Raw genomic sequence first — 24,797 nt, 5'->3', positions numbered from 1 at the left:
AATTTTCCCGGCACCATTTGTTGAAGAGACTGTCTTTTTTCCATCAGATATTCTTTCCTGCTTTGTTGAAGATTAGTTGACCATAGAGTTGAGGGTGCATGTCTGGGTTCTCTATTCTGTTCCATTGATCTATGTGTTTGCTTTTGTGCCAGTACCATACTGTCTTGATGATGACAGCTTTGTAATAGAGCTTAAAGTCTGGTATTGTGATGCCACCAGCTTTGGTTTTCTTTTTCAACATTCCTTTGGCTATTTGGGGTCTTTTCTGGTTCCATACAAATTTTGGGAGTATTATTCCAGTTCTGTGAAAAAAAATTGAGGTATGGAATTACACTGAATGTGTAGATTGCTCTAGATAGCATAGACATTTTAACAATATTTGTTCTTCCAATCCATGAGCTTGGAATGTTTTTCCATTTGTGTCTTCCTCAATTTCTTTCATGAGTGTTCTATAGTTTTCTGAGTACAGATCCTTTGCCTCTTTGGTTAGGTTTATTCCTATGTACCTTATGGTTTTGGGTGCAACTGTAAATGGGATCGACTTCTTAATTTCTCTTTCTTCTGTCTCATTGTTGGTGTATAGAAATGCAACTGATTTCTGTGCATTGATTTTATATCTTGCCACTTTATTGAATCTCTGTATGAGTTCTAGCAAATTTGGGGTGGAGTCTTTTGGGTTTGCCACATAAAGCATCATGTCATCTGAAAATAGTGAGAGTTTTACTTTTTCCTTACCAGTTTGGATGCCTTTTATTTCTTTATTTTGCCTAATTGCTGAGGCTAGGACTTCCAGTGTTATGTTGAAAAAAGTGGTGAGAATGGACATCCTTGTCTTAATCCTGACCTTAGGGGAATAGCTCTCAGTTTTTCACCATTGATTATGATGTTGGCTGTGGGCTTTTCATAGATGGCCTTTATTATGTTGAGACCTACTCTGGACCTACTTTGCAGAGGGTTTTTATCATGAATGGATGTTATACTTTGTCAAATGATTTTTCTGCATTTATTGAAATGATCATATGGTTTTATTCTTTCTGTTATTGATGTGATGTATCACATTGATTGCTTTGTGAATATTAAATTACCCTTGCATTGTGGGAATAAATCCCATGGTATGATTTTTTAAATTCTATCGTTGGATTCAGTTTACTAATATTTTGTTGAGGATTTTTGCATCTATATTCATGAGAGATACTGGCCTGTAGTTCTCTTTTTTTGTGGCATCTTTATCTGGTTTTGGTATCAGGGTGATACTGGCTTCAAAGCATGAATTTGGAAGTTTTCCTTCCTCTTGTATTTTTTGTTTGGAATGGTTTGAGAAGAATGAGTGTTAACTTTTGTTTTGAAGATTTATTTATTTATTTTAGAGAGAGAGCGAGAGCAGGGGGACAGGCAAGGGGAGAGGGAGACAGGCAGACTCTGCTGAGTGGGGAGCCCGATGTGGGGCTTGATCCCAGGACTCCAAGATCATGACCAGAGCCGAAATCAAGAGCTGAATGCTTAACTGACTGAGCCCCCCCCCCCCGGTGCCCTAGAAGAATGGGTATTAACTCTTCTTTAAATGTTTGGTAGAATTCTCCTCTGAAGCCATCTGGTCCTGGATTTTTGTTTTTTTGTGAGATTTTGGGTTACTGATTCAATTTCATTGCTAGTGATTGGTCTGTTCAAATTTTCTATTTCTTCCTGCTTTGATTTTGGTAGGTTATATGTTTCTAGGAATTTATCCATTTCTTCTAAGTTGTCCAATTTTTTGTCATATAGGTTTTCATAATATTCTGTTACATCTGTGGTGTTGGTTTTTATTTCCCCCCTTCCATTAGTAATTTAGTTTATTTGGGTCTCTGTCTCTAGACATTTTTCTAGGCATTTTAGAAATACACATGTAGTTTTTTTTCTTGTTGTTTTGTTTAATGAGTTATTATACCTGTGATTCTATAACTTTCTTTTTGCATTTGACAATATAAAATATTTCATTACTTCCCATTATGGGTCATAGAATTTCACTCACTTTTTGGACTACATAATATTCCACAGTTTGAATGGACCATAGTTCCTCCATTCCAGTATAAGTGGACATTTAGGTTGTTTCTGATTTTTACTATCATAAAAAAGTTACAGTGTGTATCTTTGCATATTTAACTTTGCACCATTGTGTTAGTATTTGTATAAAATAGATTCCTAGAAGTGGATTTATTGAGTCAAAGAGAATGCACATTTAAAACTTAAATAGATACTGACAAATCACCCTCCAAAAAGGCTGTACTGGTTTCAGTTCCTACCACCAATAAATGAAAGCCATTTGCTCATATCCTTGTCACTTACTGGATATTATAAATCCAAAATACATATATTTTTGTCATCTAATAGGTGAAAAATTGTACTTTGTTGTTTGAAGTTACGTTTCTTGGTATATTAGTGACATTGGTTAGCATTTTTTTTTTTTAAATCTCCCAGGCTATTAAGGACACCAATTCTAGGTCAATCATCTGCTGTTTGATTTTTAAATAATGGTGGTTTTTTTTCTCCAATACATAATTTATTGAGCATTTGTAGTGTCTAGGGTACCATGTAAGGTACTGTGGCAGAATAATAATCTCTTATTTTTCAAAAGGTGCTTATTTTCTAATATTCATTTTCCTACTTCTGAGAACCTTGGATTTACTGACTTGTACCAGGCATAGCACTCTCTAGAAATTCTTGTGTGTTCTTTAAATAACAAAAAATAGCTAAATAATGGCTGTTGAGTTATAAAACTTTACAAGTTCTTTCTCTGAAACAGTCTATCTCAGGAATGTAAGTATAACATTGAGAAATGTGATATTTAGGTTACTAAAATACATAGAAGCTTTATTATAAATATTTTTTGAAATTCAGCATTTTGAAAAGTTTTTTCAATTATTGTGCTTTGTAATATGTTGAAGTGGGAATTGAATGAGCTATTTCAAATCAGCTTTATATTCTGGCTAATCCATAATGCATTTATTGCACTGTAATTTATACATAATGCTGTTGACTAGTTCCTGGAAACTCTCAAAAAAAGATCTTCAGGGGCACCTGGGTGGCTCAGTGGGTTAAGTGACCAGCTCTTGATTTCTGCTCAGGTCATGATCTCAGGGTCCTGGGATGGAGGCCTGTGTTGGCTCCAGACTCAGCAGGGAGTCGGCTTCCCCTCTCCTTCTCCCTGTGCCCCTCTCCCCACTCGCACACACACTCTCTCTAAAATAAGTAAAATAAATCTTAAAAAAAAAAAAAGCGATCTTCAATCTTCACTTTTTCTTTTGGATTAGAAAAACCTATAGCTTCCTTACTTGCCACATGATGGCAGTCTTGCATCTTAATTTAGGTGAAAGGCAGTCCAAGTTAATAGAGGTTCAGATTTTCAGGATGCTGCCCAAGATCTACACATTGGTAATTTTCAACCTGGAAGCTGTTCTTAAGGTTCATTTGCAAGCCAACTTTTTGTAGCTTGGAGTGTATTTTCCGTGGAACAATGCTACAAATGGTGGGTAGGTTTCTAAATTGGCTTGACTTACTTAATCTTAAGTCTCAATTTATTCTTTCACTTATTTAAACTAGTAAGACTATTTAAAAAATTGTGGAAATCTTTACACATGAATTTTGCATTTTTGGCTTTAAAAAAATTTGTAATATAGGTATATAAGAAAATATATTATAAATTTTGGGTTTTAGCTTTTCTTGTATTTAAATTTTCACATGTGCTTTCTTTCTCTAAATTTTTAGCTTCCATTGTGGAAGGACAAAAGGGTATCATTCCTCGAGCTATCCAAGAAATATTTCAAAACATCTGTGAAAATCCTAACATTGACTTTAATATTAAAGTGTCTTATATAGAAGTATATAAAGAAGACCTAAGAGATCTTCTAGAACTGGAAACATCTATGAAGGATCTTCACATCCGAGAAGATGAAAAAGGAAACACAGGTAAAGTAGCCTACTTAATTGGTAGCTTTCATTGGCAAATAGATGTGATTTAATTCAGTTTCTGGATATATTCCAAAGAGTCTTTAACATAGACATTGAAGCAAAATGCATTTGTTTTTACTTTAAAATTGAATAGCTTTTTGATTACCAATATCCATTAAATCATCCAGGCGAAACATAGTTGAGACAGGTTGGTAAGATAAAGTTAGTAAGTTGTAACTCAAGGTACTTATTGCCGCTGCTCTGCGTTGATCTCCAGCGAGACTTTGAAATAGGCTAAATTAGTTTTCGTGCTTTTTTTCTCCCAGAGTTTTCCCCAGAGCAGGGATGGCTTCTTCCTTTGGTGTTTGTCCAAGTTGATCCAGAATTCTCCTTTCTTTCTCTTTGATTTTGTCCCAGCACATCTACTGCCTCCTTTTTTTTTTTTTTTTAATTTGGAGTTTATGTGTTTGCTTCTCCATATTGACACTTACCTGTCCTTTGTTGTGCTTCTCAAGGTCTGATTTTCTGTGCTAACAGCCTGTTAATTTCATTAAATATCCATTTGTTTGGAAGTGGGAGAAGGCTAGAATGGGTCAAAATACAAGTATTTTAAAGAATAACACTTTCTGCTTTTCTGACTTAAAGGGTAACATGCTCAGCATAGAACACTTTGAAAACATAGGAAAGTTTAAGGAAGAAAGTTGGAGATCATCATTGATCCCAGAACCCAGAAAGAGCAACTTCTGTTTTTGGTGTGTTTCCTTCCAGATTTCTTTTTCTGTGCACATATAAAATTTTTTTTAATATACTTACAACCTTTCGTATAACATTGCATCTTATTTTTTCACACCATTAAATATTTTTCAAACTTATGACTCTTCGTGGTCATGTGGTAATTTTGTCTCCTGAATGTATTATACTTTTTAAAATTAATGTTCCATTGTTGGACATTTAAGGTGTTTCTAGATTTTCACTATTATTAATAACACTGACTTGGATATGTTTCTCTCTTCGGAAAGGTATTTAGGTAGAACCTTTCTTGGGGATAAAGGATCCTGCCTGAGGAGTGACTGACTCCTTGAGGAAATTTCCTAGCAGTTAGGAAAGTAAGAGCATTCAGACTGCCTGCAGGGGGCAGGGAAGTTTGTCGCCTTATTGGCCCTGTCTTGGCAGCCCTGGCATTCTGGATGTTTGGAGAAATTGGTTTTTGTTTTGTTTTTTTAGAAAGAAAGCAGACATGATAGTTTATGGTCTTAGTAGATAATTCAGTGTAGTTTACCTTTTCTGGACAGAATTCAGGCCAATGTTTTGAGCTTCTGTATCGTATAAAATGTAATTGGATATTTTTATCTTTTGTTAAGAAGATACAAAAATAACACGTTTATTGTAAAATAGTCAAATAATGCAGAAGTATACACTATCACTCCTGATAAACTTAAAGGCTAATATCAATTCTGCAAAAGTTTTGGAAAGATGTAACAAATTGTCTTAAGACAAATTGCCATATGTCTTATATAATGTCCCACTCATGACCAAAATGTTATTTATTTGTTTGACATATTTATTTAGCTCCTCAGTGTGAAGCAATGGTTGGTCTTCAACCTGGATGCTGCACCATTAGTATCACCATGGAAGCTTTTTAAGAAATACTGATTTCTGGGCCCCACTTTTCAGAAATTCTGATGAAATTGTCTGGAATGGGGCCTGGGCCTTGGTACTTTCCTCTTTTATAAACCTTCCAGGTGATTCGCAGCTGGGTTGAGGACCATAGATAGTGCTAAGCTGCAGCCTAACAGAAAAATTTTATGGAAGTTATCCTTTGATTTACAGCTACATTGTCCTATTTTATCATTGCTGATATTTTAGCGTTCCCTGTTTGTAGTATAGGTGTTTTAGAACTTTAAATGTATTCGGTTGTTAAAAAAGGTGTCATGTTGGAAATAATGAAAGCAAAATGAATATTTTTCAAGAGGACAATGACATAACACGATCTGAATAAAGAGGAAGCACGACCTATAACCAAGCACAGAATCAGGAGCGTTACTGCTCTGATTCAAATCCCAAATCCACCTACTTCTTTTTGAAATATGTTTGAATATAAACAAATAATGTGGGCAGTCAGCTTTGGTTTATTTTTGGTTCTTATTCTGCTATTCTTGAAATAGAAACTTTTTTGCCTCTTTTGAATTGCAATCACATTTGTTTACCTTGTACTCTGCTATTATGTAGGGCATACCTGTTTTTAAAACGAATAACCAATTTTATGTATATTGAAATTGTCATTTATCATTGGTTATGACCACACGATGCCAAAAACCTTAAACCTAAGGATGGTTTAAATAGTAACAAAACTCAAAAGACACATTTCTTTTAATTAATCTACTACTGATTCTTTTGAGTTATATATTTAATTAACCTATTTTTTTTTTTAAATAAGTCTATTAGATTCTACAAGTAAAAATCCTGGAATAAAGAGTTTTTCTTAAAAAAAATAAAAAATTTTTTTAAAAAGAATTTTTCTTTTGTCAGTCATCTTAAAGAATTGAGTGTGACTCCTAAGAAACTAGGTTGTTTAAAATACATATATATTACATCTTGTAGAATGTAAATATCAAAATGAGTGCTGTCAATTAAAATAGTAACTTTGGGAGATTATCTAAAATTCCTTAATGATATTGCCGATGTCACTATAGTTTGAAATGCTACTGGTTAATATAGTTTTAAGAGCTTTTCTTAGCCTGGGCAGTTTAGCAAATATTAACTGTTGTGTGGTTAATGTAACTATACTGGGTTTTGATTAAGATTTGGTTTAAAAACTTGCTGTTGCTGTTTTAAGTGATTGTTGGGGCCAAAGAATGCCAGGTGGAGAGCGCAGATGAGGTGATGAGTCTCCTGGAGATGGGGAACGCAGCCAGGCATACGGGTACCACCCAAATGAACGAGCACTCCAGTAGGTCACATGCCATTTTTACCATCAGCATTTGTCAAGTGGAGAGAAACACAGAGGCAGCTGAAGACGGATTGTGGTACTCCCGTCGGCAGATTGTCTCAAAGTTCCACTTTGTGGACTTGGCTGGCTCCGAAAGGGTAACCAAAACAGGGAATACTGGTGAAAGGTTCAAAGAATCCATTCAGATCAACAGTGGGCTGTTGGCTTTAGGCAACGTCATCAGCGCTCTCGGGGACCCCCGCAGGAAGAGTTCACATATTCCATACAGGGATGCGAAGATTACCCGGCTCCTGAAAGATTCCCTGGGAGGCAGTGCCAAGACTGTCATGATCACTTGTGTCAGCCCATCCTCCTCAGATTTCGATGAGTCCTTAAATTCCCTCAAATATGCCAACAGAGCCCGCAACATTAGGAACAAACCCACCTTAAACTTCAGCCCCGAGTTGGACCGAATGGACGAAATGGAGTTTGAGATCAAGTTGCTCCGAGAAGCTTTGCAAAGCCAACAGGCCAGCATCAGCCAAACCAGCCAGATCCATCAAGAGGAGACTCCTGATAAAAACAGGATCCATTCTCTCGAGGAGCAAGTTGCTCAGCTCCAAGGAGAATGTCTGAGTTACCAGAATTGCATCGAGGAAGCCTTTACCTTCCTGGTGGACCTAAAGGATGCTGTCAGACTGAACCAAAAGCAGCAACACAAACTGCAGGAGTGGTTGAACATGACTCAGGAGGTCAGGAAGGCGGTTTTCACCTCCTTCCGAGGGAGCCATGGCCTTGGCCACCTGGAAGCAGGGCCTCAGCATGTCACGGTTCTCCAGCTGAAGCGAGAGCTTAAGAAATGCCAGGTACGTGGACATGGACACCTTTTGTTAGTGACTTGTTTAAGGACCCCTTTTACTTGGGCAAGGGGCATTTCGGAATTTCAGAAGTTTTTCAAAAGGATTATGTGTAACATCTCCTTTACCTTTGCTCAGTTTCTTCTTCCCTTTTCCTATTGTTTTGTCCTCTTAATCTACACCCTTCTCAACTCCTTCTTTCTCTTTTAATATCTTAACTTACTATATTTATGAAGCAGAATCTTGCGGACCTGCTCATTAGTTTAGAGGATGAAGAGGAACACGGTTTCAGAAACAAAATGAAGTTGTACGTTAGTGAGTCTTTATCCCTCTCTGGGTCAGTGGTTCTTGAAGGAAAAAAATACTTCATCCCTTGAGTCTGGAATGTTGATTTTTTGAACAAACAAATCTTCTTATTTGACAGTATTTAAGGAATGTAGGTGCATGTATTCATAATACATATATATATATGTACGCTGAGTTTAGAATTACGTTTCGCACTTTGCATTCAGAAACAGTATGTGAAGCTTTTGTGTCACTGAGGAAATCGTGGAAAACAAGATATATCCAGTTCTCCTTACATGGAGTTTGCAGTCTGGTGGGCAAATGGATATTCTGCCAGTTTTTGGAAATAGGAAAACGTATAGTTAAAACCATAGCTTTCTAGTTAGAAATCTTTCCTCAGTACCTTTTTATATGTATTAGAAAGAAACCTCCATTACAGCAGTTCTTGAATTTTTTGTTCACAATTTTTTAAAAATTGAGGTCCCCTGAAGAGCTCTTGTTTATGGGGATTGTATCTATTGACATTTACCACATTAGAATTAAAACGCAAAAATTTAAATGATTGACTTACTCAAAACTAACAATAATAACCTGATTACATGTTAAATAAAGAACTCTTTTTTCATGAAAGATAACTATTTTCCGAAACAAAAGAAGTTTAATAAGAGTGGAATTCTTTCGTATTTTACATGTTTGGCTTAATAGAAGACAGATGGATTTTCATATCTGCTTCTGCATTCAATTTGTTACAATATGTTTTAGTTGACGTACATGAAGAAAATCCAGCTTCATATAGATTTGTAGCTGGGAGGAATCTTTTAATGGCTTTTTCAGATAATTATGAATATTATTCTTTACTATTACACCAAAACTCAACCAGTAGAGATTTCCTAAAGGTTACTTGCCATGTGGAATCTGAAACCGGCTTTTTTACATTAATATTTATACCTTAAAATTCACTGATCTTTATCTTTTACTTTGAATGGATCTTTCATCCACATGATTCTGAATTGTCACTTATTGGTCATTTGGAAAATATTTGTGTACTAAATTATGCGGGTCTTCCAAACATTGACACATTTCATTAGATAGTATCAAATAATTATACTTCACTAATATTACCCACCGATCTTACCAGCAAGGTCTTTAAGTATTGGAAGCTGTCAAACTCAACAGCAGAAATGGTTTCCGAAATTCTAACTTTTGCATGAAACTTGAATTTTATCACTTGCAGCAAATATTGGTGTTTTCCTTGAAATGATGGTTTTCAATTTTGAGAACATGTTTGTCACATACCCAGGTGTGAGTAACCATAGTTGAGCTGTCATATTTTATTTTATTTTATTTTTTTAAAGATTTTATTTATTTATTTATTTGACAGAGAGAGATAGCCAGCGAGAGAGGGAACACAAGCAGGGGGAGTGGGAGAGGAAGAAGCAGGCTCCTAGCGGAGGAGCCTGATGTGGGGCTCGATCCCAGAGCACTGGGATCACGCCCTGAGCCGAAGACAGACGCTTAACGACGCGCCACCCAGGCGCCCCGAGCTGTCATATTTTAGAATAAAAATAGTTCCCCGTGAAAAATGTGGCTAGTTCAGCTTGCAACTCAGTTGCACAAAATTTTTTTCCCATAGATAACCGTCACCCTTCCTTACACAGCAGAGCTAGCTTTGGAATGCCTCCCATTTTGTCACACGGAATACTAAAAAGTACTCATAGGTTGAGATTGAATAAAATAATTTTTATTGCTTCATCAAGATAGTCTGCAGTGAAACTGGCATTTGTTTGTGTTGTGAGTGCGTGGCAGTGAGGAATACGGTGACTCCTAGCACAGGCTGGTGACACTTCTGTATTCACGCGAGGAGCCAGCAGTTTTACCCGCCCTTATGTACCATCAGTGCAAATGTCACCATGGTAAACAGGACAAATATTGGCTTAGCATTATTAGGAAAATAGTTTTGATCTCTTGGATGCCCCAAAAGGACCTAAGGGACACGCCGAGAGGGTCTTTACTGAACACGCTATAAGGACTGCTGTTCTATCTCAGAGCTTCTGATATTTAAATATAAGCATTTAAAGTAATACTTCTAAAATCATGGGTTTTTTTTTTTTTTTTTTAAGTAGTAACTCTGCCCTACCTTCTTCATAGATTGAGCAGGCCTGGCCCTTCTTCCTTGGTGTAAGGGAAGTACGGTTGATGGGAAGTATGGTTGATGGGAAGTACGGTTGATGGGAAGTATGGTTGATGGGAAGTATGGTTGATGGGAAGCTTGGACTTTGGCACACTGTAGGAGTTGGCAGTAGAAAGTGCTTCTCCTTCCTGCGTCTGAGGTGGCTGGAAGTGGAAACCCATAAAACCCCCTGGTTGAAGTTGGGGTGGATAGTAACTTTTTCTCTCCATCTGTGGAAAGCTCTGAATTGAGCTTGCTCTAGATGATGTCTTCCGGATTAAGACTTCCCAAAGATATTAACAGGCTTGGTGAGAAAGGGCATTATGAGCAGATGGTTTTCAAGAATGCTAGTTAGATTTTGAAAGTGCTAGTGTGTGTTATTAATCTCAAAGTGAGAGATAGAACGTTCAGTATTTCCCAATTTAAAAAGATGGATTCTGTCTTTTTAATCTACAATCTTGCAGGACTCGTAATCTTGGATACCACTAAGTAGTAAATAGAGAAATGATTCCTCACCCCATATGTCTCTTTAAAAAGTTGTTTTCTAAACTTCCTTTTCTGTTCTTCTTTTCTGTGAGAGACAGAATAACATACTAGTTAAGAACCTTTGTACCAAACCCCCAAGATTTGAATCCTGACTCCTCTGCTTACTCGCTCTGTGCCCTTGGGCAAATACTTCGCCTCTCTGTGCTTCCCCATCTGTAAAATAGAAACAATAGTAACAAGCACCTTGTAGGGTTTTTGTGAAGATTATTAAAGCACTAGTTCCCATTAAACGATGAGAAGGATGCCTGGCCGGGAGTAAGGCTCCGTGAATGTCAGGTCATTATTATCTCCTCATTTATTTTTCACCTGCCTGGGCCAACGTTACGTAGCAGTGGCAGCTAAGTGATTGGACTTAGTAGTTGTACGTAGGGCCACTTGCCAGGGGTTACTGTGAAGACTGCTTGATAAACTCTATGCAGGGGGAGGCGTGGACATTCTCTTAGCTCAGCCCTGCTTTTTTTGAGCCTGTTTACAAAAGCATGTAAGTACTTAAAAAAAAATTCCTAGCCAAGATGAGATTGTGGGCCATCTCACAGGCAGAATTACTGCCAGATTGTTGCTAGGGAAGTAAGTGTCACTTCCAAGTTACCATCTTCTCCTTTTTGAGGTGCTGTCAGGTAGTGTTGGAATCCTTGGTTTTAGCTATTCGTCAATTATTGGAACACTCCGTCCCCTAATAAATACCCCTTAAAGGACTGTTGCCTTTTTATTCCATATTTTGAATACAAGAACAGTATGTGGGGTGCCTGGGTGGCTCAGTAGTTAAGCGTCTGTCTTTGGCTCAGGTCATGATCCCAGGGTCCTGGGATTGAGCCCCGCATCAGGCTCCATGCTCAGCGGGAAGCCTGCTTCTCCCTCTCCTGCTCCCCCTGCTGGTGTTTCCTCTCTTGCTGTGCCTCTCTCTGTCCAATAAATAAATAAAATCTTAAAAAAATAAAAGAACAGTATGTGAACATGAATTTACTCAACAGTTAAACACTTTTAAATAAATAATAAATGATACAGCTGTAGTTTATAAAGCATATGTAAAAATAGTTGAATACGCAGTACTGGGAGACAAACTACATTTTTTACAAATTTTATTATAGAGAGAGACAGAGGGAGAGAGATAGAGCAGGGGGAGGGGCACAGGGAGAGGGAGTGAGAGAATCTCCAGCAGACTCCCTGCTGAGCACAGAGCCTGACCTGGGGCTTGATCGCAGGACCCTGAGATCATGACCTGAGCGGAAACCAAGAGTCAGACGTTCAACCAACTGTGCCAGCCAGGCGTCCCGAGACAATTACATTTTAAGTTCAAATGCACAATTAAGTTTACCGTAAGAGAGGATATTAGCCAACGAGAATTATAGTTCTATCTTATTTATGAAAGAAGTGACATGGGTCATATAAACATATAGAATCATAAGGACCATGGGTCATGTGTCCTGTCCTTATTTGGTCATTTGAGGATCCCAAGCAGAGAAAAGAAGGGCCTTGCCCTAAGTGCTGCTGTGAGGCTATGATAAAATCAAGGTGGGCCTCAGTCAGTGCGTTCTCAGTGGAGGGGCCCATCTACCCCGATGCCGTTGCCTGAGAAATCACATACATACCCTGTTTCTGTGAATTAAATCTTATGTAAAGTGAACACTGGATTTTGCAAATCAGCTCCTTGTTCTTTTCTTTTCATGTAGTTTAGTAGAAGGCCCATGAGCTTTGGATCCAGATAGACCATGGGGTAGAAGGTCAGGAGTTTGGTTTATCCACTGTGTTATCTTGGGGAGAGGTTTTCATCTCTTAGTTTCTTCATGAAAAAGGAACCCTATCTATTCAGTGAGCTAGAACGTCAAGTCTCTATTTGGCATAGAATAGAATCTTGACAAATGTTAAATTTCTTTCTGTTTATTTAATTTAAAAATTGTTTTAAAGTATTATATGCATATCCCAAGTTTATTTGAAAACAGTTATAATTTACTGGAAATTAAGAAAACTCTTTGCTTAACCATATTTTTAGACATTTTCAAAATATCTCTTCATAGCGAGAGTGCATAAAATTAGCAGATATTCCTTATTTAAAAATCCAAATGCGATAGAGACAGCCAGCGAGAGAGGGAACACAAGCAGGGGGAGTGGGAGAGGAAGAAGCAGGCTCATAGCAGAGGAGCCTGATGTGGGGCTCGATCCCATAACGCCGGGATCACGTCCTGAGCCGAAGGCAGATGCTTAACCGCTGTGCCACCCAGGCGCCCCCCAAATGCATTTTTAACGCTATAGGTCAGTTTGGAAAGTGTGACCTCTTTGATTTTTAAAAACCCACATGAAAAATCTCGTGGCAATTCTAGCAAACTTGTAAAAATTTTATAGAGTGTGCTCTAGAAACTGAGCCACTTTTTTGTTTTAAAATTCAGGAAATAAAACCGGGAATAATTTTCTATCTTTATGGTAATTCTTAGGTTATAGCCACAATAGGTCCTCAACACTGTTTCTGTCTTTCTCATAAAGAGAACAGAAAAAAGTTGAAAGTGAATGGGGTAAGAAGAACTTCAAGAGACGTCGTCAAACCATCAGTAAATCCCAGTTTCTGTGGTCTTTTCTGGGCTCTCTTGAGTATTTTCCATGGTGAATCTCCTGTGCTTTCTTTCCCTCTGCCCAGTGTGCGCTGGCTGCTGACGAAGTCGTATTTAATCAGAGAGAACTGGAGGTGAAGGAGCTGAAGAATCAAGTGCAGATGATGGTCCAGGAAAACCAAGGCCATGTTGTGTCTTTGAAAGAAGCACAGAAAGTGAATAGATTGCAGGTAGAGTTTCTTAACGGATCTAGTGCTGTAGGTTTAGTTGAAATAGTACTTAGCTAAACAGCGTTTTAAGTGATAAATGGGAGTGTTTACAAAACTAGGCTTCAGTTGAAGTTTCAGGCAACTCAAAGTGTTATTACAGGTTTTCCCCTAAATTGGCATAAAGGGAAAACGTTTTTATTGTTACCCTGACTTACCCTTCACAAATAAGAAGGTGATACCCAGAAACTTAATTTGCACATGAGATTATGGTTACCTTTTCTCCGTGTTTTTCCATCCTGTTGTTTGCCAAGGTAACAGGCAATGTGATGTTGTTAAGAGTTGGAAGGTAAGGGGTGCCTGGGTGGCACAGTGGTTAAGCGTCTGCCTTCGGCTTAGGGCGTGATCCCGGCGTTATGGGATCGAGCCCCACATCAGGCTCCTCCACTATGAGCCTGCTTCTTCCTCTCCCACTCCCCCTGCTTATCTTCCCTCTCTTGCTGGCTGTCTCTATCTCTGTCAAATAAATAAATAAAAAATCTTAAAAAAAAAAAAAAGAGTTGGAAGGTAAACATATACTTTAAAATTGATTAGATTATCCTTTCTTCTCTCAATGATTCACTCTTGAACTTTGGTTAGATCTTTCAACTTTTCTATCTTAGCCTCCCTATTATTAACCTGAATATGCCTGCATCGAACGTGGTACGTCCCTAAATATCATACTCCCTGGCTGTGAACAGCTGCCTCCACCCCCGCACCCGCAAACAGCTAATTTCATTTGAGGCCTTTAGCTTCCTATCAGGGGGCAGCTACTATTCCGAGGAATAACCCAGTCCAGCAGATTTCAATTTCGATTTTGTTTTTGACATTTCATTTTTGTTTTCGACATTTCATTTTTGTTTTCTTTTTTTAACTCTTCCAATTCTAGAATAATTTTAAAACATAAAACATATACAAAACAAAAGGTACTATTCAGTGAGTATCACAAAGAGAACAGCTGGGTAACCAACACCAGCGCAAGAAATAGTAGACTTTCCAGGCACCTGGGTGGCTTGGTCTATTGAACGTCTGGCTCTGGATTTTGGCTGGGGTTATGATCTTGGGCTTGTGGAATCTAGTAGGGCTCCGTGCTCAGTGGGGAGTTTGCTGGAGAGTCTCTCTCTCCCTCTGCCCGTCCCCCTGCTGGCGTGCACGCTTGCTGTCTAAAATAAATACCCTATGATTTCATTCATAGGTGGAATTTAGCAAACAAAACAAATGAGCATAGGGGAGAAAAGAGCGAGAGAGGCAAACGAAGAAACAGACTGTTAACTACAGAGAACAAACTGATGGTTACTAGAGGGGAAGTAGGTGGGGGTTGAGGGAAACAGGTGATGCTCCTGTCATGCGGAGCACTGGGTGTTGTATGGAAGTGTTGAATTACTGTATTGTACACCTGAAACTAATATTACCCTGTATGTTAACTAACTGGAATTTAAATAAAAACTTAAAAAAATAAATCTTAAAAAAAAAAAAAGAAACAGTAAACTGTCAGCCCCTCAGAAGTCCTTAGTTCATCCTGCTCAGAGAGAGTCACTTTCCTTACTTCATAGTAATGCTTTCCCTGCTTTGCTTTGTGGTTTTACTATGTATCCCTGAACACTACAGTTCACATTTTGGAATTTTTATAAATTTAATCATTCAGTATATATTTCTCTAGTATCTAGTTGCTTTTATTGAATATTTTTATTGAATTTTTTTTTGTTCTGATTCCTCCACAATGTTAGCTTGTTACAGTTTACAGCTATATAGGATTTCATTTTATGAATATATTACAATTTATTTTTCTATTCTGTTGATGGACTTTTTTGGTGATGGACATTTTCTTTTTCTTTTTTTTTTTAAGATCTTATTTATTTATTAGCGAGCGAGAGAGAGAGCCAGCACGTGCGCACAGGCATGAGTGGGGGAGGGGCCGAGTGCAGAGCCTAATGAGGGGCTGGATCTCTCCACCCTGAGATCATGACCTGAGCTATAATCAAGAGTTGGACCCTTAACTGACTGAGCCACCCAGGCGCCCCTTCACATCTATATTTTTACTTATTATTGGGGTCTTTTTGTTGTATCAGTAATTTAGGGGGACGTTACAGACTCCTGCGATGGTTTTGCATTTGTCTTCCTTATTCTCCATAAAGTACTGACAATTTTTGCATTATACATATTGAAGCTGTGTTATTAAGTATATAGAAATGCATGTTGTTACATCGTTCTGGTGAATTCACCTTTTTAATATTTTTTACCTCTTCAAATGGTTTTTGCCTTAAAATCGACTTGGGTATTCCCGTAGCCCTACCAGCTTTCTTTTGGTTAATATTACAGGGTGTCTCTTTCTTTGTCTTATTTTTAATCTTTGTGTGTCTGTTTTAGTTGTGTTTCTTAGTAAGCAAGTTAGATAATTTTATAATCCTATCTGACAGAGTATAATCTTTTAATTGGATTACTTAGTTCACTTAGGAATTTAACATAATTACTCTTATATTTTGGTTATAATCCCACCATTGTCCTTTTACTTATCCTACCTGCTCTATGTTCTTTTTTCTCTCTTCTTTTAGATTAATTGTGTATTTTTAATTTTTCTATTTTTTACTTCATTGGCGTAGGTATTGTACTTTTACTCTCTTTGTTTTGGGTGACTATCCTGGAGAGTATACCATGCACTCTTGATTTAATAAAGTCTAATATTATTGGCATTTTTACCCTTTCCGAGACAATATAAAGACTCCAGTATATGCCTTTGGCATATATTTTAATTATCTGAATACATGGTTTTTTATTATGTTAGTCACCATGCAGTACATCATTAGTTTTTGATGTAGTGTTCCATGATTCATTGTTTGAATACATGAATTTTTAATAAGCTTGTCTTTTTATAGCTTAGCATTAGCATGGTGAAACTTTAGGGTTTTTTTTTTCTTCTATTCAAACATTGTAGTACGTGTGAAGTATTAAGATGAATGACAGTTTCTTGTTTATATAATTTCGTGCTGATAAAACAAAGATTGATGTTAGAATTTTCTGGATTGGATATACTTGAAAAAATTTTTTTAGAGGATACATGGAAAGCTAATACACACACACACACACACACACACACACACACACACACTCCCTCCTGATACACAATCTGTTCAGCTTTTGATTTCCAAGTTCTTTTTTCTCCCAGGACTATCAGTTACCTATCTTTTATCTCTTTGTGCTTCGGTTTCTTTTGCACTGAGGAGAGCCTTTCACGGCCCTGTACCTGTGACTAGTCTACTTTGTGTCCACCTCTGCCATTTGCAATTCTTTCTCCGCTTTTCAGCTCTCTTCTCTTTTGTTACTGCTTGGATTTCCCTCAGAAAGGCCAACTGTTTATAAAGATCAACGAATCAGAGTGCTTCAGGTTGGCAAACCAACCAATCACAGTGTACGGGGCATTGCCTTTGAGTATTTAACTCTTCAGGCTCTGTCCTTGCTTCCTTACCATTCAGAACGATCCTTGATGCTAGTGAACAGCAGAAAACTAATCTGTAGAGAAATGAGGTTTTAACGTACTATTAAGGTAGTTGGGCTTTGGGGCAAGGTACAATTTATTTTTAATCATCACACACATACTGAAGTTCTCTATTTTAAAAATGTTCATCTCTCTTCTACAAAGAATGAGAAAATAATAGAACAACAACTTCTTGTGGATCAACTGAGCGAAGAACTAACAAAACTTAACCTGTCAATGACCTCTTCAGCCACGGAACCTTGTGGAGACGGGCCAGATGCCAGGAGAGCCACAAAGAGGCCGTGTACTGTACCATTTGATACTCGTCTGGGGCATTACATTTATATTCCAGCCAGACCAGGTTCCAGGAAGGTAATGCCTAAACATTGATTTCTTTCTGATTTTGAGATTTAAAAAATATTATGTATAATATCACAGTGTATTTGTATAGTGTCAGCAGGTCTTTTTCTGTTTGATTTCATGGACTTTTACGCATATTCTTTCTTTTTTCATCATGCTTCTTTTAAATAATAAATTAATGAATAGGGGAATGTATAGTTATATTTAGAAGGAATAGTTGAAGATATTGTCTGTATTCACCGAGGAGAAAAGGCTGTCCTTTGCCATCATATTTTCAGACACCTGATAGTTTCATGAATATTTTTCTTTCTTTAACCACACCAGGTTGAGAGGAGATTGGAGGGTATTTATTTTGGTTTATTTGGCCTGTTTTATTATAAAATGATATTTATCTATTATTTGGTCTTGCCACGCTGACATAATCAAGACTATGAGGATCAGTAGGAAGTTTCATTTTAATGTTGTTTGTAAATATGTGTGTGGGTGCTAAATACATGTACAAAGATTTTTCTTGAAAAACAAAGAATCTCAAGACACCTGGGTGGCTCAGCCAGTTAAGCGTCAGCCTTCGGCTCAGGTCATGATCCCAGGGTCCTGGGATTGAATCCTGCATTGGGCTCCTTGCCTAGTGGGGAGCCTGCTTCTCCCTCTCCCTCTGCCTGCTGCTCCCCCTGCTCGTGCACTCTCTCTCTCTGACAAATAAATAAATAAAATCTTAAAAAAAGAAAGAAAGAAAAAGAATCTCTACTGGAATGGAAATCACTAATGGAAAAGACTAAGTCGCAGATTCATGAATTTTGGTTTCTATTTATTAATTTTGTGAAGGGAAATGATTTGTTTGAGGTCCCTATGATGGTTACAGTTAGAGGGATGAGCAATGGGAGAGGTGTCAGAGGCTGGGCCCTCTGGCAGGCTTGGGTGTGAACGCCAGCTCTGTGCATAGGCCTGTATGTATGCCTAAACCTGTGTGGGCCCTGGCATCCTTATCTGTCAGATTGGGGGAAACATTGGGGGGCGTGTGGAGTATTTACGTGAGATAGTGACTCTGAAACTACCTAGCACACTGCGTCTCCAGCACGTGTGCGTGGGGTGCCTCTACTGTGTCCCGGGCTCCATGCCTCAGAGCGAGTAAGACAGATGCTCCCCTTACCTGTGGTTTTCAATTCTGAGTGGTTGGGTTTTAACATTTAGATCACTGTTATTAATCTCAGCTTTACTTTGTAGAGTCATTGACATGTTCTTCATGGTTGAATACATGGTAAATTTTCATAGAACATATGGGACAAAGGCAAATTCTTTGTAGGATTCAAATTTGATAACTCTTAATTCAGCTTTATAATTATATATCTTCTGCATTTAATTATTTAATTTATTTACTATTGGCTAGTAATGTGAAAGAATTTTCTGTTTCTTCTATTCTTTTATTTTTTAAAAATAACATTTGGGTTTTTTCCCCACTGATTACAAAAGTCATACATATTTATACATTTTCAGTCTCTCTTTTTCTTTTTTACTAGACATTCATACACACACACGTACACTCTGAGGAGATAGAGCTCTGTGGGCTCTTGAAAAAGTTTAGGCCCTTAGGGTTCTTACCTCTAGCTGTTTGATTAGACTTGAAATAGACGTGACTGGAATAACGACTTCCATGGTTATTGTTTCAAGTAAGCAAATCCTTAGTTTCGTTTTGTTTTTAAAATTTTCCTTCTACCCCAAAAGATCCCTACTAGCCACTAAAAGGAGGGGAAAGGAAGAAGATGCAAAAGTCATAGGATCAGCAGTTGTGAGGGTTCACTTGTTCCTACCATGTGTCCAGGAATCCAGGCCCCCTCTCTTGTTTGGACTGGTTACTGCAGCAGATGTGAGAAGACAGGCTTGCCTGGAAAGACACGTTGTACGCCAGCCTTGTTCCAGTCCTGCTTACTGTTCTCTTGTTCCATGAGTGAGGCAAGGGTTTGTAATGAATACCAAAACTAACCGAATTATACCAAAGAGGACATCTGAAATGCCGTTTCATTTTCTCCCTGGAGCTTTGCCTCTTTGGCAGAAGTCTAGCTAATATTTTCTAACTCTGCTAATTTCTTTTAGAGTTCATTAGCTCTAGTATTTTCTTGAAGTGCAAGTAGTCCTCATTTCTTACGAGGAAATGTTTCTGTTGTTCTGTTCTTCATTGGAAATACTTTTTTTTTTTTAGGAAATATTTCTTATATGCTTGTTTATACATATTGGATGGAAAGAGCGAAAAGCACTTATTTAATTTTAAAAGAATTATTTGTTATATTTATGCATATACTTGACTGAATAATATTTAACCTGGGGGCATACAATTATGTACTTTTTCCTATTGTTATACATTGTTTTCAACTCTCTCTTAATCTGAAAAGTTAAACACCAAAATGGAATTATAGGACATATCTACTTATGCAGAATTCCTAAAGAAATTGCCCCTCACAACTAAATAGTATACAGGTAAATAAAAGAAAAAGTTTCCAAATTATTTGTCAAATTAATAGGAAAAAAGAGAAAAAACTCCTCCATCTCAGTAGATACCAAAAACTCATCTGATGAAATGTAAAATCGAATCTTGATTTAAACTTAAAGAAAAAAGTATAACATGTTTCTACTTTCTTAACATGGTAAATATGATATACTTGAAGCCAAGAGCCAGTATTATACATATTAAGGGCACTTTGGAAATTTTTCTTGGAAAGAAAAAATTACAGAGGTGGTCCAAGTCAATGCTTAGGTATAATATAATATCACAAATGCTGATGAAAATCTGCCATGTTTCATTGATTGTAAGACTCACATTTTTTTCACATTTTATCATCTTTAATGGCAGGGTATGTTTATAATTGATGGCATGTCATGGTTTGACAGCTTTTTTTCTTTCTTGATGGAATAAAAATAATGGTGTGTCTTACAGTTGATAGCATTTAGATTTGGTGAAATACGATATAAAATGGAAATAAAAGCAATAGTTAACTAATACACTTTTTTGTGAAGATTTTATTTTTTTGTCAGAGAAAGAGAGGGAGAGAAAGAGAGCACAAGCAGCAGGAGTAGCAGGCAGAGGGGAAAGCAGTCTCCCTGCTGAGCGGCGGGGGGTGGGGGGCTGATCCCAGGACCCCAGGATCATGACCTGAGCCAGAGGCGGACGGTTAACCGACTAAGCCTGGGTGTCAAGTACTTTCAGTACTTGACATAATTGTATGCTAAGAAAACCAACCAAAGTATTCTTGAGGGATATATTTTTAAAAATCTTCTGGAAATCTCCAAATTCACAAAAGTGGAAATATTTGTAGAATCTCGTTTTTTCCTGAATGAATTACGTTTTTGTTGTGTCACAAAGTTCCTGTGTAAAACCCCACACTATACTTTAACAGTTTCACTAAGATTTTATCTCACACAAAGGCCATTTTTTCTCACAAAATAATTAGTTTTTGTTTTGCTTTGCTGTTTAATTCTTTGCATACATAGTAGCTCAAGGTGAAGAGTGAACATAGCAGAACCCAGAGGAGTGTGTCTGCCTAGCTTGGACCACGTTCCTTACCTATGCAACTCATTCCAGCAGAACAAGCCAACTTCACAGTAGCAAAGTGACAAATTATGTCTCATGAACCTTTGTGGAACTGTTGGCTGAACCTTTGTACAAAGTTGATATGTGAAAATCACAGTCTATGGTGAATGAGTTAAGCAAAGTTGCAGCATATCTGATAAATCCAAAGCAAATGCATCACTAGTGAGAGATTATCTTTATGATGATTTGAAACATCAAGTTCAGGTCTGGGTACAACACTTTATTTATTTATTTTTTAAAGATTTTATTTATTTATTTGACAGAGATAGAGACAGCCAGCAAGAGAGGGAACACAAGCAGGGAGAGTGGGAAAGGAAGAAGCAGGCTCACAGTGGAAGAGCCTGATGTGGGGCTGGATCCCATAACGCCGGGATCACGCCCTGAGCTGAAGGCAGACGCTTAACCGCTGTGCCACCCAGGCGCCCCTGGGTACAACACTTTAAGTCAAATTCGATTATTTTCAGAGAACCAAGTTGCTAAAGGACCTTGGTGAACATCTGAAGTAATTCTAGACTTAGTCTGATTCAGAGGGGACATGATGCCTGTTTTCAAATATTTGAAGGCTTGGGGTGCCTGGGTGGCTAAGTCAGTTAAGCATCTGACTTCGGCTCAGGTCATGATCTCAGGGTCCTTGGATCGAGCCCTGTATCAGGCTCTAAGCTCAGAGGGGAGTCTGCTTCTCCCTCTCCCTGCTTGTGCTATCTCTCTCTCAAATAAATAAAATATCTGAAGGCTTGTCATTATTGTTACCTTTTGTCTCTAGAAGTAGGACTATGGAGAAGAAGTGCTAAGGGACTATAAAGAAAGGTTAATCAGGGAAAACTGCTGGAGATGATATGGGAGGCCCCGGGCCTCTGAGGGCCCCCGCAGCCTATGTTTCAGCAAAGGTTATGTTATAGACAGGAGTCAAATATGGGGTGAGTAGTTGAACTCAGTAAGCTTTAAAGTTCTCTCTAGCCTTGTGGCTATATAATTCTAGGAAAAAATTGTTAGAATAAAATACTGGCTTCTAGTTGTATACGCCTCACTTATTTGAGTACTTACATAGTGATCAGTACTGTTTGGGGTATGGTTGAAAATGCTAACGCAGGGAGCTACTGAATACAGAAGCAGCTCGAGGGAAGCAGGACCCAGGACTTAGGTGGGAAGGGGCCAGGGTGTAGAAGGCTTTACGAGCCCGGAAGGGGCAAAGAACCCTTGTATTGGGTGTGGTGACTGTTAAGGAATGAATTTGCTAAATATTATTAATTGTTGTGGAATTTGTTTGGTGTTCATTTTAAGCTGGATTGTTTGATTTTCTTTGTAGAAAGAAATTTTAAGAGCAAATTATAATTCTAGAGAACAAAGTTTGCCTCTGAACAAAACATTTTATTTGCTCCTGGAATAATTCCCATTCCTTTGACAAAGAGAAACCTTGATGCCTATTTGTTGTGGGGCAAAATGAACATGTGGGTAATTGTGCTTGTTACAGAAATACTCCTTGAGTTGGTTCTTCTGTAGGTAATTCCCCTCCCCCATCTCCTCATACCTCAGGACAGGGAGTCCACCTAGAAAACTTTACTCTGCATCCATCATGGTACCGATGTGACAGATGGTCTTATTAGGTGGCCAACAGCAGAGCCACAAAAATCAGATATCAAGGAATCTTTAGTATCAGACAGGCTTTTCTGGGAGGGATTATGTGAGAGACCCACATCACTCGAATCTTTACACCATGTGTTATACATATTCTACTCTATGTTATAATTTTAATAGCTTATAATGATTTCTAGTAATAAATTCAATGTTTCCTCTAATATTTTATCTTTTTTTTTTTTAAAGATTTTATTTATTTATTTGACAGAGAGAGACAGCCAGCTAGAGAGGGAACACAAGCAGGGGGAGTGGGAGAGGAAGAAGCAGGCACCTAGTGGAGAAGCCTGATGTGGGGCTTGATCCCAGAATGCTGGGATCACGCCCTGAGCCGAAGGCAGACGCTTAACGACTGTGCCGGCCAGGCGCCCCTTTATTTACCTTTTTTGAGAAAAAACTCTGAATCTGGTTACAGAGAGGTGGTGAAAAAGGAAATATTTGGTAACTAAAACGAGAATAAAATTATAGCAGTTTCTAATTTTTGTTGTTGTTTTCCAAGGTCATTTTTTAAAAAGATTTATTATTTGAGAAAGAGAGCGAGAGAACGGGAGCAAGCGTGGGGTGGGGGCAGAGGGAGAGGGAGAGAAAGAATCTCAAGCAGACTCCCTGCTGAGCGCAGAGCCCTATGTGGGGCTGGATCCCACGACCCTGAGATGATGACCTGAGCCAAAATCTGGAGTCAGATGCTTAACTGACTATGTCACCTAGGCACCCCTCCAAGGTCATTTTTTGAGAACTTAAGGTGCATTGCCAGTAGAAGCATGTTATAATATAGAAAGTTCCCAGGCTAGCCCATGAATATCTATTTATCCATGATACATATTAACTATGTGACTTGGAGCATTAAGTTAGCTGTCCCTAACCACCACATGTAAAGTGTGAGTAAATCCATTTGGATTTACTGCAGTGTAGTATGCAACAGGTCATTGCCTCTTATCACACTGTGTATGGGTTTCACGTTTGCTGGGGAGAGTACCTGTGCTGTGTTTAAGAGCTGTGATGTTTTCACTCCTGCCTCTTTGAATACTATTTTCCATGAAGGTATAATTGAAGATAGCTTTCTAGAAGGTGGAAGAGCTGTGTAGATTCTAAAAGATGTATGTGTCCATTGGACACAACAGTATCATGAAATCTATTTTGACTTTTGCATGTTTTCAGTTATTGGCTGTTTTAAGTGTAACTAATAACCTCTTTTAAGACATTTTGAGAAATAGGCTAAAAATAAACATTAAAAAAAATCACTTTTTTTGTTGGGTGGGGTAATCACTTGTAAGGTCTACACAAGTCCTTCTATGTACTCTCTGGATCGAGTAGTTGCTGGATTTCGAACACGAAGTCAGATGCTGCTGGGTCACTTAGAAGAACAAGATGAAGTCCTCCACTGCCAGTTTTCTGACAACAGTGATGATGAAGAAGCCGAAGGCCAAGAGAAATCTGAAATCAGGTATGTTAAATACTGACTGACTTAATAAACGTCTGATGCAATAAATATATATAGATGTAGGTCTTTTTTTCGTTAACATGTATCTTTACCATTTAATATAAGAGTAAGTAGTTTTTGGCTAAATGCACTGTCTGTTAATGTGTTATGAAACCAGTGTTTGAACACAAGTCATCAGTCTTAAAATTGAAAAATAATTTTGCATTTAGGGCTTTTATAGTTGTTGGATTTTAATTTTCAGAGGGAATGTTTTTGGATTTCTTGATTTTGCTGCCACAGTGGCAACAAGCATGATGAATTTTCCACTGAGTCCAACTTGGGGGAGATATCCTTTTATGTTGAGGCCTATTAGTAAAATTCTGTTTATATAATTAATAATTTTAACATTACTGTCAGTTTTGGGGAAACTAATTTGAGGGCAGATGAGAAGACGCTAACAGATAAGTTACCTTTGATCCTGATCTTTTTTTTTTCTCTAGATGTGGAAGTCGCTCATGGATTCAGAAGCCAGGCTCTGTTTGTTCTCTTGTTGAATTGAATGATATTCAGGATCAAACCCAAAAGTCAAGCTTGGGAAATGAAGGTACACAGACTTTTTCAAGTAATTTAGATTTAATGTTTATGACACTTTTTCTTTAGTCAATAATTTAAGGAGCATCTAGGAATTCTCAAAGATGGGATCTTAGTAGTAGTGCTTTCCTGGTTGGTAGAACTTCCTTTATGTTCTCTCTCTAATTTTTCACTCTCTACTCTTCAATAAAAAAATTTTCCCAACAATCAATTCTGGCTAGAGTTATAGGCTAAATGTCT

General features: G+C 37.8%; 1 protein-coding gene across 5 annotated transcripts in view; it reads left to right on the top strand.

Annotated features, from left to right (window-relative positions):
• Window positions 1–24,797, top strand: part of KIF27 (kinesin family member 27) — an 87,017-nt gene that overhangs the window by 11,178 nt on the left and 51,042 nt on the right. For 4 of the 5 annotated variants that reach the window (XR_004621649.1, XM_034646817.1, XM_034646816.1 and 1 more), the window contains exons 3-8: window positions 3,742–3,942; window positions 6,761–7,719; window positions 13,341–13,484; window positions 17,137–17,343; window positions 23,821–23,990; window positions 24,467–24,570. Coding sequence is in view for 4 of the 5 variants with exons in the window: in XM_034646817.1 (XP_034502708.1) it covers window positions 3,742–3,942; window positions 6,761–7,719; window positions 13,341–13,484; window positions 17,137–17,343; window positions 23,821–23,990; window positions 24,467–24,570 (1,785 nt within the window). In the remaining variant the exon portion in view is untranslated. The remainder of the gene's footprint in view (window positions 1–3,741; window positions 3,943–6,760; window positions 7,720–13,340; window positions 13,485–17,136; window positions 17,344–23,820; window positions 23,991–24,466; window positions 24,571–24,797) is intronic. The other variant, XM_019794975.2, reaches the window with a different exon arrangement.

Source organism: Ailuropoda melanoleuca, chromosome 17 (assembly GCF_002007445.2).
Source record: "Ailuropoda melanoleuca isolate Jingjing chromosome 17, ASM200744v2, whole genome shotgun sequence".
Taxonomy (NCBI): Eukaryota; Metazoa; Chordata; class Mammalia; order Carnivora; family Ursidae; genus Ailuropoda; species Ailuropoda melanoleuca.
This window is presented reverse-complemented; position numbering and strand designations above follow the sequence as displayed.